The sequence below is a fragment of the Chrysemys picta genome, chromosome 19, assembly GCF_011386835.1.
Source record: "Chrysemys picta bellii isolate R12L10 chromosome 19, ASM1138683v2, whole genome shotgun sequence".
Lineage (NCBI taxonomy): Eukaryota > Metazoa > Chordata > Testudines > Emydidae > Chrysemys > Chrysemys picta.
In genome coordinates, this window is record NC_088809.1 from 20230825 (window position 1) to 20243768 (window position 12944).

The window sequence follows — 12944 nt, forward strand, 5'->3', positions numbered from 1 at the left end:
TTAGGACCACCTTAGCTTTTGCTAAGAATACAGTGGTATCAGCGCCTATCCGTGATTTGAACAAAAATATATTAGAACTGCATTTCAAATTAAAACACATCTTTTACCTCCAAGCCTTCTGATTTTTTATGCCGCTGGGTTCAAGCCGCTTTAACTCTGCCTACTTCCCCACCTGCCCTCCACCCAGGCATAACACCCTCCCAACACAGAATGCCACCTACACAACCAGATTCTCTCCTTCAGTGGCTAGACACCTATATCAACATACAGCCACTTGTCCCAAGTGTACCAGCTCCTGTGTCACACCCATCCCATGTTCTCAATATCATCAAGAGATCACAGTATTTGAACCTGCTGAGAAAACAAATGTTGATCCCTTCTCCCAGTTTAGATTCTTTGATTGACAGTGGAGGGAAGGCTCTTTTGTATCTCCATGGCAGGGAGAAGGGAGAAAAGGAATGCATGTCCCAAATCGCCTTCCCCAAGAAATCTTGGCTGGCTAAAGAAACACAACAGTGATGCTGGCAGAACCAATCAGCTGTAAAAACAGTCGATGACTCCAGCCGACAACTGTGTGTTCAAGGATACAGGAAACAGGACTAGTCAATCAACTCCTCAGACCCAGAGGTTGGGTCATCACAATTAGCACTCCTGGACACACAAACTTCTGAATGGATTAACTCAGCCAGATCCCCTTTCACCACACCCAGTGAGAGCAGCACTCTGGACTGTACCTTTTCTGCACAATTAAGTTGATGTTTCTCAGGGCAACATACTGAACTTCAGGCTCTCCGGACAGCAGCGTGACGAGCGGAGGGGCCAGTTTCTTCAGCAGCATGTTGTAATAGTCAGATTCCTTGGGTAAGAGCTCCAGGAACTTCATCAAGACTTTCACGGCAGAAAGCACCACGGCCGAGTTGGCATGAGACAGCCGGGGAGTCACCCGCTCACAGATACTAGAGACAGAAAAGACTATGTGGATTTTCAGATTATTTCTGAATTTCTCCTATAAGTCCTCAGCTGAATGGGGGCCTCTCAGAAACACATGGACCCAGGAACCCATAGTTGGCAAGTAACCCCTTGCAGTCAGACGTCAGCAATGCCAACCGCCATATAAGGCAGCAACTGCATTTATATTCCATCCAGTTCCACACCCTGACTTTTAGAGAATTTAAATATGAAGAGTGAGCGGGGCATGTTCAGAGCTGTTCAGCAGGCAGCCCCATTCGGGTAAAGCTAAGACAACACAGGCCTGGTGCTTGGAGATCTCTGTAGGTTCCTAGACCTGATTAAGAGCCTGTTTTCTGAAACAAGACAAGGAAATCTTAAAACATCAAGGATGAGGGGAAAGTTCATCCTACAGATTTTTTTTTAAGGGGATTATCTGTTCTGTCTCAAAAATGCAGGCACTGAAAAAACCCAGCAAATTAAAGCAGGCTTGCATAAATACATTAGGCTTGTGCCCTTTTAGCTTCTTTAGGAAGGATACAGAAAGCAGAAGGTGTTATTTTTTTTAAACAGTGCTTTTTTCTGCTTGTTTTTTCCCTACTATTCAGGATGTAGAGATTGGTCTTTCCTGGCTTTGGGGGAGGATCAGGGAAGGTCTAACACATGTTTGCTAGGACTTCTTAACATCTTAACTGAAGGGCGTGGGTGGGGGTAATGAATCTAATACAAGCTCTTCTTTTCAATGTCAGTCACTGAAGTTAAAGAGGTATTCCCAAAACAGTGAGTTTTAAACAGTGACAGAAATCCCTTCCCCATTTCATCCCTCAACTTTATCGTCAGTCCCATGATGCCATAATTTAGACTAGTTTTCTTGGCACCATCGAATTTCCCAGCCTAGACAGAACCTGACAGTGTGAGAAAACAAGCTGTTTTATACAAAGAAAACAAAAAAGTCTTTCAGGCCCCTCTTTACATACAAAGAGCAAAAAAAAAAAAGGGCACAGAGCCCAATTTTTTTTCTACGTCTCCTTTAAGAGGCGTAGTCCTACCAGCTTCTGGGTGTGCAAAGTGCATGTGCCAATTGTCATACCACCATCGGTTTTGACTGATCCATTGCTGGACTGGTGGTTTGCTATGAAGAGTTTAGCCCTTTAAAGGAACCGTGGTGAGCAGAGAGGTGGGATCTGTGCAACTTAGTAGCAGTTCCCAATGGATTCTTGTGTGTGCAATACCTGGAATATCAAACTCTCACGGCTTTTCAAGCTGCTTTATTTGAAGGCTATTCGAGGCCTGTATCGCAGCCCATTACATCAAGCTCCCACCCTCAGACAGGTGATGGGACACTGCAGCGAATCCATCAGAACTTTTACTTCAGAAAGGCCACTAGCCACACATGAAGGTGTGAGCCAGCGCGTATACCTCTGAGCCTCACGGTCATCCTTGGGGTTGTAGTTAGACAGACAGTCCAGAATGAAGATCTGGCCCCATTCGGTGCATTCATTCAGGGCCGTCAGCAGCTTGTTAATGTTCTGAGGGTTTAGATCCAGCAAGTTACTGTTGGGATGCGACTCGCTGATCTCCGACAAGGCAGCCACCGCGTTAGCCACCACCTAGGAGAGGAAGAGAAGAGGAGAGGCATTCACGGTTCGTGTGTCACCCAGGACTCGAGGGATTAACTTGGCTTAGCACACGTTATGCAGCTGGGCCATGTTTGAGACTTTGCCTCGATGTCATGGCCTATGATAAGTAGCTGTCACCAAACCCTTCAGAGACCCATGTTAATCTGACAGTGCAGTGGCAACTCATGAGAGACCCAAAATTTCAAGGCAATCTTGCAATTTGCTCTTCATGGGTTGCCCAAAGTTAGAGTCCCTCCTAAAATGCTCTGGGTAGCTGAGGGAGGAAGGAGAGGGGGAAAAACTGCATTGCTGTTAGGAGACCACTGCTGATAAAGCATGAGACCACTAGGGGCCCACAGCAGAGCAGATGGTGCAGAGAGCATCATGTCCACGGAGGATATGTAAAAGATGGTCAGGTAGAGAGAGGCTAAAGGCGTGGCCTATCCGTGCTGTCCAAAGGAACGTGGCCTTTCCTACAAGCACTGCCTTTTGCAATACTAATTCCGGGTATGCAGCCAAGAAAGATGTCAGTACACAGTGGAGCAGTGGTGTGGGTCAGGTGGGCAAAACACCCCAGCTAGCTACAGGCTTCAAACATCTATTCAGATTGACAGGATCTTCCCGACCTTAACTTGGGTTGAGGCCAGCCTCTCTCACTTCCAACGAGGAGAGATGGTTAACTCTGTTCTTTGTTGATCAGAGTCTGCCGCGTGACAGGGGAACCAGTTTCCCTATGGGCATTGGAAGTGGTACATGAAGCCTATTTTGCCCCCTAGCCAGTCCCTGTAGGCCTCAGTCTGAGCTGTTTGGATGGCACTAGAACGTCGACAGAACTTTCTTCCTATGTGAAAAGCACTTACTAAGAAATGAAAACTCTCTATCACACGGCAAGGATCTGCCGAGGAACCCAGTTTGAAAGGAGGCAACATGCAGATTTTGAAGCAGGTGATTCTCCCAATTGGTTGTCTAACAGACAAGAACCGTCCCGGATTCCAAGTCCTTCCCACTACAATCATTTGTCTACCAGGTGCTGTACAGGATCTAGTTACTGCAAATACTGCAGTACATTACACACGGTAGTAGCCAAAGCACATGCCCGGACTTCTAGTCCGCTGTAGCAGCGTTCACTTGGGACGTTACCGCCTGGCGATTCACAGCCTGGCTTGCCGGGCAGTAGCAAGCCCCTAGTTCCATGCTCAAATCACAAGACCTTCCCTCTCACATGTAATCTGGGAGTTCGGGAGCTGTATATCCTAACCTGGCGTCATAGGAAGATTCTTAATACAGAACAGCTACCCAATATAGCAACAAAAAAGCTTCTGTCGCTGAAAATGCACATTGGGTGCTATGGGGCTGTAAGCCGGAGTTCAACACATAGAACTACCCAATATCACACTATATAAAACTCTGTAAACTGGAGATGATGCTGACCTTTCCCATCAAGTGCTTTTGTAACACCGACAGACCCTGGTCATTGGCGGGCGGGATCAAACCTGAGACCTCTGGAGCTAAACGCATGAACCTCTACTGCATGAGCTAAAAGCCAACTGGCTGTAGGGCAGATTCAATCTCTCTCTCTTGGTCTCAGTGTCACTAGATGGGACAGAATACCACACCCAGGAGGTGTGTGGGTTACACTTTGAGAACTACTGAGGAAGAGTGCCATACAAGAGCTAGATATCATTTTCATTAGAGATATAAAAACGGAATACAACAATGCACATCATATGCAGGGAAACCCACATCTAATGTTCATCTGCTAAAGCGTCCCCCAGGTTTCTAGTACTAAATTGTTTGACCGTCGGTTACGGAACCACCTCTATAAAAGTCTGCTGCTCCACTGGATGGTTTCTTTAGGTTTCCCTGTACACTGCTCTGAAAAGGACACGAATATTGCAAATACAATCCTGCAAAAGTTTTACAAAGCATCAGTCACCAGTTGCTACAGAACCAGTGTTCCAGAACCACGGCATGCGCACGCGCGTACGTTCGCTATTTTGTATTTCAGCTCTAGATGCCATAATGCTGAGTGCTTTAAAACAAACCCTAGAGATTGATGTCCTTAACTGAGCGATTCTTCCATTGCTAACCAAGAGAGGATCCTCCATGCTGACTGCCAGCTGCCAATGCCGCTCTGATCTAACCAACAGCCTCCTCGGATTCCCTGCTCAGTCATCACACTAGCTAATTTATTTATACATCCCAAACCATGCACCCCCCAACGGCATCAAGTGGCATCTTGCTCCTGTTTGCATCAGACCTGTTTCAGGACCTACCTGTCCATCATAAATCACACGGCACAACGAGGACTAATGCTGGGCCTGGGTCAGATTTGATACCCACCCCCAAAGCATCTTGGGGGCTTCAGTCTCTCCTTTACTAATCCCAGACAAAACCCCTGGTCTGAATCACTGACTATCACAAACTGGCTGATTTCACCTCTCACCCGGCTTTTGGCAAACGTCACATTTAAACACCATTCCAAGGCAGTTGTAGCAAACGCAGTTTATAAGAGTCTGGCCGAACGGTGATAATTTTGCATTTAGGCTCGGATTCCCCCAGGGAGTTGGGCACTCAAATGAAGTTTCAGTGGGATCTGGACACTTAAATCACTGAGGCGCCTTCAAAAATCCCATGCTAGAGGCTATTACAGTGTATTTAACACCATAAACATACATGGTGCATTACAGCACTAGTGAGAACCATTCTCTGGAGCTAATCTAACAGGCTCCACCAGGCCCCGGAGAAACCTGCGTTAAGCAGCTGTGCTGCGTTTGTGAATGTTCCCCTCTGGCAGCTCAGCCACACAGCTCAATGCAAATGGCAGAGGGAAATATATTAACAAGGGAGCGGGAGGTGGCTGGGTGGGAAGAGAGTGGGTCTTTCTCTATCAACCTCCAGGGAAAGGGGCGGGAGTGGAGGTAAACCAGGAGGGGAGACAGGATACTCACCAGAATGAGCAATCAGATTACTTTGTTATTATCTAAGGCTAATTGGAAATTAAACCAAGTGTGTAATGCAGCTAATGAAGTGTAATGTTCTGCTGCTTAAAACAGGAATCTTCCACTTACTAGCCCATTAAAACAAGGAAGAAAACAGAGAAAAGCAGGTGAACAGATTAAGGAGCTCCAGAGAGATGTGGCTGGCGGGTTTATATGCAGAGAGAAGCAACCAATGCTCACCAAGGAGGCTGTCCTCAAAGCCCGCTCCCCCCCTCCCCCCGCACCACCACCAGCCTGATCTTGGATGTACAGCAGCCTCTCTCCACATGGTACTTCTCAGGATGGAGGGAGCTGTTGGCGTTTTAAAGCTGCGTATGGGGCATATACAGTGCGTTTGTTTCATTATAAAGACACCCAACCTGGGAGGCTATGGGCATTTGCACGGATACGTATCTGAAAGATCATTCCTACAGCCACAGATGCAATTTGACTTCTCGGTTGGGAGATGGGCGAAGCAGCCTTTCAGTATCAGAGCAAGCGTCCAGCTCCTTGGAGGATAAGATCCACACGATTTACACTAGAGTGGCTTTAGCACCAACACTGACAGGTGCTTTAGGATCTTCTGCTCATACTCAGTCAGACCCCTTTCCTACAACAACTCACCTCAACATTGCAATTTGCCTCCCGCACAACAGTTTAAGATACATTCAAGTTAAATGGCGCAAGTGGCCGAAGCAGAAAGCTCAGATTAGGGCCACCGGGCCCTTCATCCAGTTTATTTATGTGATGGGCGCAGGTGACCTCTAGCTAAATGCCAAGGACTGTCCCTGCCCGGTGACTGGAACAGGCACTGCCCTGGTCTGAGCACAGGATTGAAAACTAGTAACTCCCCATGACACAGATTTCCTCTGAAGCTTCGGGGAAGTCATAGTCCTCCACTTCCTTTTCCCCGTCAGCGGTACGGCGCGTGAACGTCTGACGTGCTTGGAGGTTAAGTGCTATATAAGTGATCAGTATTTAATCCAGTCCTGAAAATGGCTTTCCACGTTTGTTTAAACCATTAAACATCCTCTAACTTGCTCTTTGTGGCAGTGGGATTGGTTTTTTGGGTGGGGTGTGGGGGGTGGGAGAGAAGGAAAAATGATGCTAGATTTCAGCAGGCACTTATTTTGTGCAGTGGGATGGGTTTTAGGGGAGAGAAGGAAGAGGGCCTAGATTTCAGCAGGCATGCTGGAGCACATTTATTTTTTAAAGTCTTTCCCCTTCCCTCCAGGCAGCGCTAGCCTGCTGCTTTCTGCCAGACTAAAAGATCATGCTCCTTCTCATCTCGCTTTGGGGAATGAGGGGGTTTTGGCAGCGTGATGAGAAGCAAGATTCACTCTAGCTTTAAACTCTGCTTGATGAACTGCTCTTTGCAGGCAGCAGAGAAACTAGCTAGGGACGCACACGCTGACCTCAACACTGTGAACTGTTTGCTTCTCTGGCGTGGCTGTGAGCACATCGTGCAGGGAACACAGAGCTCTGCTGGACGGCTGGGATAGCCTGCACTGCCGTAAGACTCCCTGTTTAGTGCTGTTTCATCCCTCCACCCCCACCCCGCCACCCCAAAAAGAATTTCCAATCCTACTCACTCAAGTATTCATCATCTCCTACCAGGGTTTGTCTGACCACTTTCCCAAAGAGGCACTTTGAAATCTCCCTTGCAGTTGCTCTCTCTGGCGCCATCCACTGGCAAAAAGATTATCACTGTCCTTGCACAGGCATGTTACAATTTAAAACAGAGGCATTAGACACTGTCCAAGCCCTCATAACCCAACCAAGCTAGGTCTGGGCAGCCATGTAGACAATACTGCTGGGAGAAGGAGCCCAGAAGCTGAAGGAAAGGTCACGTTTTCTGACAAGTGCATACTTCAGGCATAGCCAGCAAACAACAGCTGAAAAAATGCCATTCTGTTCCAAAAAATAAAAGCCAGACACCCATCGCTAGATAAAGCTGCCTCAAAATCAGAGCATTGATTGATATTCAAGATCTTGGAATGATCCATTCAGCTAAACAGCCCAACACCTACCCTGTTTCCCCGAAAATAAGACAGTGTCTTATATTAATTTTTGCTCCCAAAGATGCGCTAGGTCTTATTTTCAGGGGATGTCTTATTTTTCAATGAAGAAGAATACGGTACACATTTTTTTGCCTTATTATCGGGGAGGTCTTATTATCGGGGGGATGCCTTATATTACAACGAGAGGCAAAACTGTAAGTAGGCCTTATTTTCGGAGGACGTCTTATTTTCGGGGAAACAGGGTAGGAAATTAGAAGGATCTTGTAGCAGGTGTTAAATTATTGCTCAGTAATAGGAAGGAGACCGTCCTGTGAATTTTGGCAGCTAACCTTTATAAATATGCAGCATCTGCTACGATCCATGCTCCCCACCCGCCGCACACACCCGTTTAAAACCAGTGCGGTGTCCGATTTGCATTTTTAAGTAAAATGCAACACAACTAAGCAGCTGGTTTCTCAGCTTCTTGGGCCTTCTGAATTAAATACATCATAACCTAAACACTCCTGCGCCGTTAGTAACCATACTCCCCCAATCACTCATCTGTGCTTTGGTTCTCCGAACGATACACGATGCAGTAATGGTTACACTGCTTGATAAAGGTATATGATTTGTGTATGGTGCTTTGACACTATGTGGCAACGGGTGCTATAGGAAAAACGTAAAATAGCAATGGGATATAAAACCCACAGCTATGTGCTCACAGCTGCGGGCCATTTTCCTGGTAAGGAATTGTTTCTTTAGGTTTGGGCATGACCAGTCCCATCTGAGGGGAAAGCACAACAGGAAAACCTAAGAGATATTCAACCCCAGGCCTATTTGTCTTGCTCACTTATGAACTGAGTCGGGAGAGCTTGGTAGATAGAAAACAGCAAATGAGTGAATTCTACTATATCAGCAAAGGCCTCTATATTCTCCATGCCCCAGGGAGTTTCCCTTAGTTTTCCCATACCAACAGTTCTTTCGGTTCCATCACGATCTGGCAATCCCTTAGTTCTCAGCTGCTTAGAACACGATTGGACAACTCTCCTTTGGCCCAAACGGGACCGAGGCGGCACAGCATGCAGAGGCTAACTACATTGCAAAGACGTGATCAAACATGAATATCTCGGGGGGCAGTTGTCACTGCAAAGGGAACAAAGTAGGCAGCACAGAACATTTCTCTTTAGCTTCTTGGTGCAGAGTTGGCCCCCAAAAGTTTGAATAAGATCCCCCCCACTTTCTGCATCAGTTAGTGACACGCCAAAATTCAAACACCGTAGAGAAGTATTTGTGCGTTTTCGCATTAGTTCAGTGAGGCATGAAATGTAATTTGTGACTGAACACAGGTGGGCACTGGAAGATTGGGCCATCTCTGCTGAATGAGGATGGGGTAGGAATCCAGCAACAAGACTCCTCTCTGGTACGTGCAATGGACTCCTGGGTCTAACGAAAGGGAGTTCTTCATTCTCCTCTTCACACACTAAGCCAGCCAGCAGCAGAGGCATATTAACCAGTGCCCTCTGCAGGAGCAGTGTGGCCATATCTGGCCCAGGATGTAGTTGCTTGGGGACACCAAAGGGAGGCATTCATCTTGCAAAAGACAAGCTGGGCGGAGGAGGAAGAAACTTCAGCCTCAGATGGCCGGGAGGCACAGCAAAGAGCCAACAACGTCAGAGGCACAGCAGCCACGGAGGCATTTAACTCAGCACCAGAGAGCCAGCTGCAACCTGCCAGCGTCTTTACGTTTCAGTGCAGGGCAGTGGACTCATATAAGCCCCAGACCGCTCAGCAAATGGGTAAGGAGGAGGAAATCCCCAACTCCATCTGGGGAACGGAGTTCGTTTCTTTGGTAGGTCTTCCATGGCACAGAAAACCAGGCACTGGGAAGACTGGCAGCAAAAAGTCCCAAGGGTAATGGCAATCGGCTTCCTCCTTTGGAAAAAAATATACCATCTAGCTCTTACATAGCACTGATAGCTGCTTTTGTAAAGCACTGTGAGATCTATCACCCCCATTTAAAGTTGGGGAAACTGAGGAAGGGAGGGGACATGACTTGCCCACGGTCACCCAGCAGGGCAGTGGCAGAGTCCCCGAGTCCAGTGCTCTCTCCACAAGGAAGAAAAGCACTGCATGGTGGTATTTTCATATTGAATTCAATCAACATCCCTGTTTTTAAAATTGAAACAGATCCACCATAAATGTTGCCCTCCAAAGTGCTGCAGAAGATACATCCAGCTACAGAACACAATCACCTTCTCCTAAGTCCCCGGGACTCGGCTCTGCTACTCAGCGAGCACCCGAGTGCTCTAACAGGGACAACCCCGTCACAGCCCTTTTTCAGTTCCTCTCACTCCTTGTACGCTCCTTCAGGAACATGCAACTAATTCAAGTTCTCCCACGAAAGCCAGATGCTTGCACGCAAAGCGTTTGAGACCAAGTGAAGCGCTCTCCTCTGCTGTATGAGCGAAGGTTCAGAATGTAGGCAAAACTGTTCCCGTCTGGCCTTTGCGTGGGGTCAGTGGCCGTGCATATTTTCTTAATGCGCATTCCAGCGCTCAGCTTTAGCACATGAAAATGACTAGTGAAAGGAATAACCCCCCCACCCCCAAGAATAAATATTGGGGCGGGGGGAGGGGAGATAAGAGCATATTAGCCGGTTCTAACTAGTCACTCTTTCCAAATGAATATGATCAGTTTTCATGTCTCAGGATAGAGTCTCTTAAGAGGATGTACAGCCACCCCAACCCAATAGGAGAGGGCTAGGTTAAGGACCCTCTCGCACTCCCTCCAGGAGATCATTCAACGAGACCAAACGCACCTGCTCTAGGTCTGACCTCAGCAGAGAGAATAACCAAGGGGGTAACGGAGGCAGCAAGAGAGAATGGGGAAAGCAAGGAGACTTATCCAGCTTAAGTAGGTTTGTACCTAACTGAGGAGAGGTGGAAACCCTGGGCTGCCCGAGGCTTTTCAATCAATCCATATGATGGGCTTCTCAGCCCAAACCAGCTCTGGTTGTCAGAGCTGGATAGAACAGCGTCCCCAGAGCGCATGCTGTTAATGCTGCAGGGAAGACACAGACACAATGAAGAGTCTAATCACGTGACCTGGGGTTTGGTGCGTTTACGGATTAGTTTGGGTAATCTCGGCTCACCCCATACTGATTCACTGGGTACTTTGTGGATGGTGTTAACACGATAAATCGCCCAGATAGCACCGTTAGCGGAAACGGTTCTCTCATACTCCTTTCCACCCGACGCTCATTTGTTGCTGTTCTTTGGAAGGACAGTCCCACTCAGAAACATGAACCCACGTCACCTGGCTGGAGAAATCAGAGTCCGCCACTGCAAACAGACTCAGATGCAGAGAGCAGCTTCCTGCATCAGCTGCGAAAGATTCTTTTCCCGCAAAAATGGGACAAATCAGCCTCCCCAACCAAGATGGGCAATGGAGATTTAGCTTTACCGCCACTATTTATACTCCTCAGAACACAGGAGTTTCCGAATGACTAGTACAACGCCTCGATTACCTGATCTCTAAAGAACCTGCATTCACAGGCAGTGAAATGGAGGTGAGATTAGCAACCAAATGAGTGGTCTGGGAGGAAGGAAACGGTCTCCATTTGGTACCACCCACCCGACAGCTTCCTCCCATCAGCCAAATTGTGGTACATCAACCCCATATGCAGACCTCCCTTCCTCACCACACATGCATTTGGCTTTCACAATCTTGCCATGGGTCAGAGCCATTCAGCCTTTGTACTGCATTAGCACTGGCCAATTCAGTTTTCTACTAACAAAAATCATTCGTTATTCACTGATGTACAGAGACTAGCAAAAAGAATCTAGGCGTTAGCACAGACTGCTCTCTCTTCTACTCCCAGATCTTCTGGTTTCAGGGACCCAGTAAGTTGTTACTACCTCTTATTCCTCTTAGCCATGCAGAGAACCCATACAACTCAGAACACGAGCTGAATTCTCTTCCTTCGTGTGTATCAACACGGAAAATCCCCTGAAGACAATGGGATGACGTGGGTGGAAATAAAGACACGTTCTGAAGATAATGGGCTCGCAGAGATGCCACCAAGGCCCTAGACTGAAGGTGGCTGGGTTTCACAGGTAACTTGGCCTGGTGATGGTGCATTAGGGAAGAATTCAACTTGAGCCTCAGAACCCAGGTTGAGTTTGTAGGACCCACAGAAAAACATCTGTTCCCTCGTAAATTGACGCAATAGGGTATGAAAACGAGGCAAACATGGAACTCTGCTATGCTATTTTTAGTCACTCTACGGAGCAGAACTGCATTTTAATTGGAGACGCTCATGAAGGCTTACTAAAGACTAAAGAGAAGAGAGGTTGCAACACTGAACTAGTGTTCAGTACTAAAAACCTGAGGGCATGAAGTAACGGGAGGAGACACGAACTCAGCACAAATCGAATGTAGGGAAGATCTCTGCAGAGAACAGTGATTCCGCAGATTAAGAGTTATCAAAGGGAGCCATAGAATCAAGGAGAGAACAATAGTGTTGGACCCAAGCAATGAAAGGATGGGTCTGGACATCCTGTTTCCCTTAATGTTTATATTGCAGAAAAGAGTCGACCAGCTCAGGGTTTATGAACCCCAAGTGAATTAGCAACAGAGCAGATGGAGTTCATGTTCCCTTTAGTACAGAGCTGCCACCTTGTGGTTTAGTTATTAATTGCCAAGCCAGAGACAAAAGCCAAAACCCAAGCTATTGTGCAGATGGAAATACACCTCTACCCCGATATAACGTGACCCGATACAACACGAATTTGGATATAAAGCGGTAAAGCAGCGCTCCGGGAGGGCGGGGCTGCTCACTCCGGCGGATCAAAGCAAATTCGATATAACGCGGTTTCACCTATAACGCGGTAAGATTTTTTGGCTCCCGAGGACAGCGTTATACCGGGGTAGAGGTGTACTGAAAAGACTGGTAATCAGCCCCTCTCTTTACATGCAATTCAAAACCTAAGAAGAAAATTCAGTACCAACATCCCGTGCATACCAAGAAAGAGTTCACTAGAAGCACATCATCCTGGGCTGTCATTAACATGAACAGGTAAACTTTTAAAAATATTCATTGCTTGAAATCTAAACCAGTAGCTATTACGAGTGTTCAAAGAACCTCATAATCAGGGCCAGGCCGGATCAGTTACCTACTGCTGTGTCTTTGTTAACTATGTGGGCAGGTCTTGTTAAGAGTAGCTATCAACTCTAGTGATTTGCCATATCAGGAAATGGCACAATTCCACGTGGTATTCTAAACAAAAATCCTGCTTCAGTAAAATGAGGTGACTGGAACAGACGAGACGCCTTTCCTGAACTGAGCTGGCTCGAAGCCACCAATGTAGGAACAGGATCCAGAAGGCTGAACAGGG

The 12944-nt window shown here is 47.2% G+C and overlaps 1 protein-coding gene across 15 annotated transcripts in view; it reads right to left on the reverse strand.

Annotated features, from left to right (window-relative positions):
- The window catches only part of AP2B1 (adaptor related protein complex 2 subunit beta 1), a 109911-nt gene that overhangs the window by 73990 nt on the left and 22977 nt on the right, over nucleotides 1-12944 (reverse strand). For all 15 annotated transcript variants that reach the window (XM_065572983.1, XM_065572985.1, XM_065572982.1 and 12 more), the window contains 2 exons: nucleotides 2368-2558; nucleotides 735-956 (listed from right to left, as the gene is read on the reverse strand). In XM_065572983.1, the coding sequence (XP_065429055.1) occupies nucleotides 735-956; nucleotides 2368-2558 (413 nt within the window). The remainder of the gene's footprint in view (nucleotides 1-734; nucleotides 957-2367; nucleotides 2559-12944) is intronic.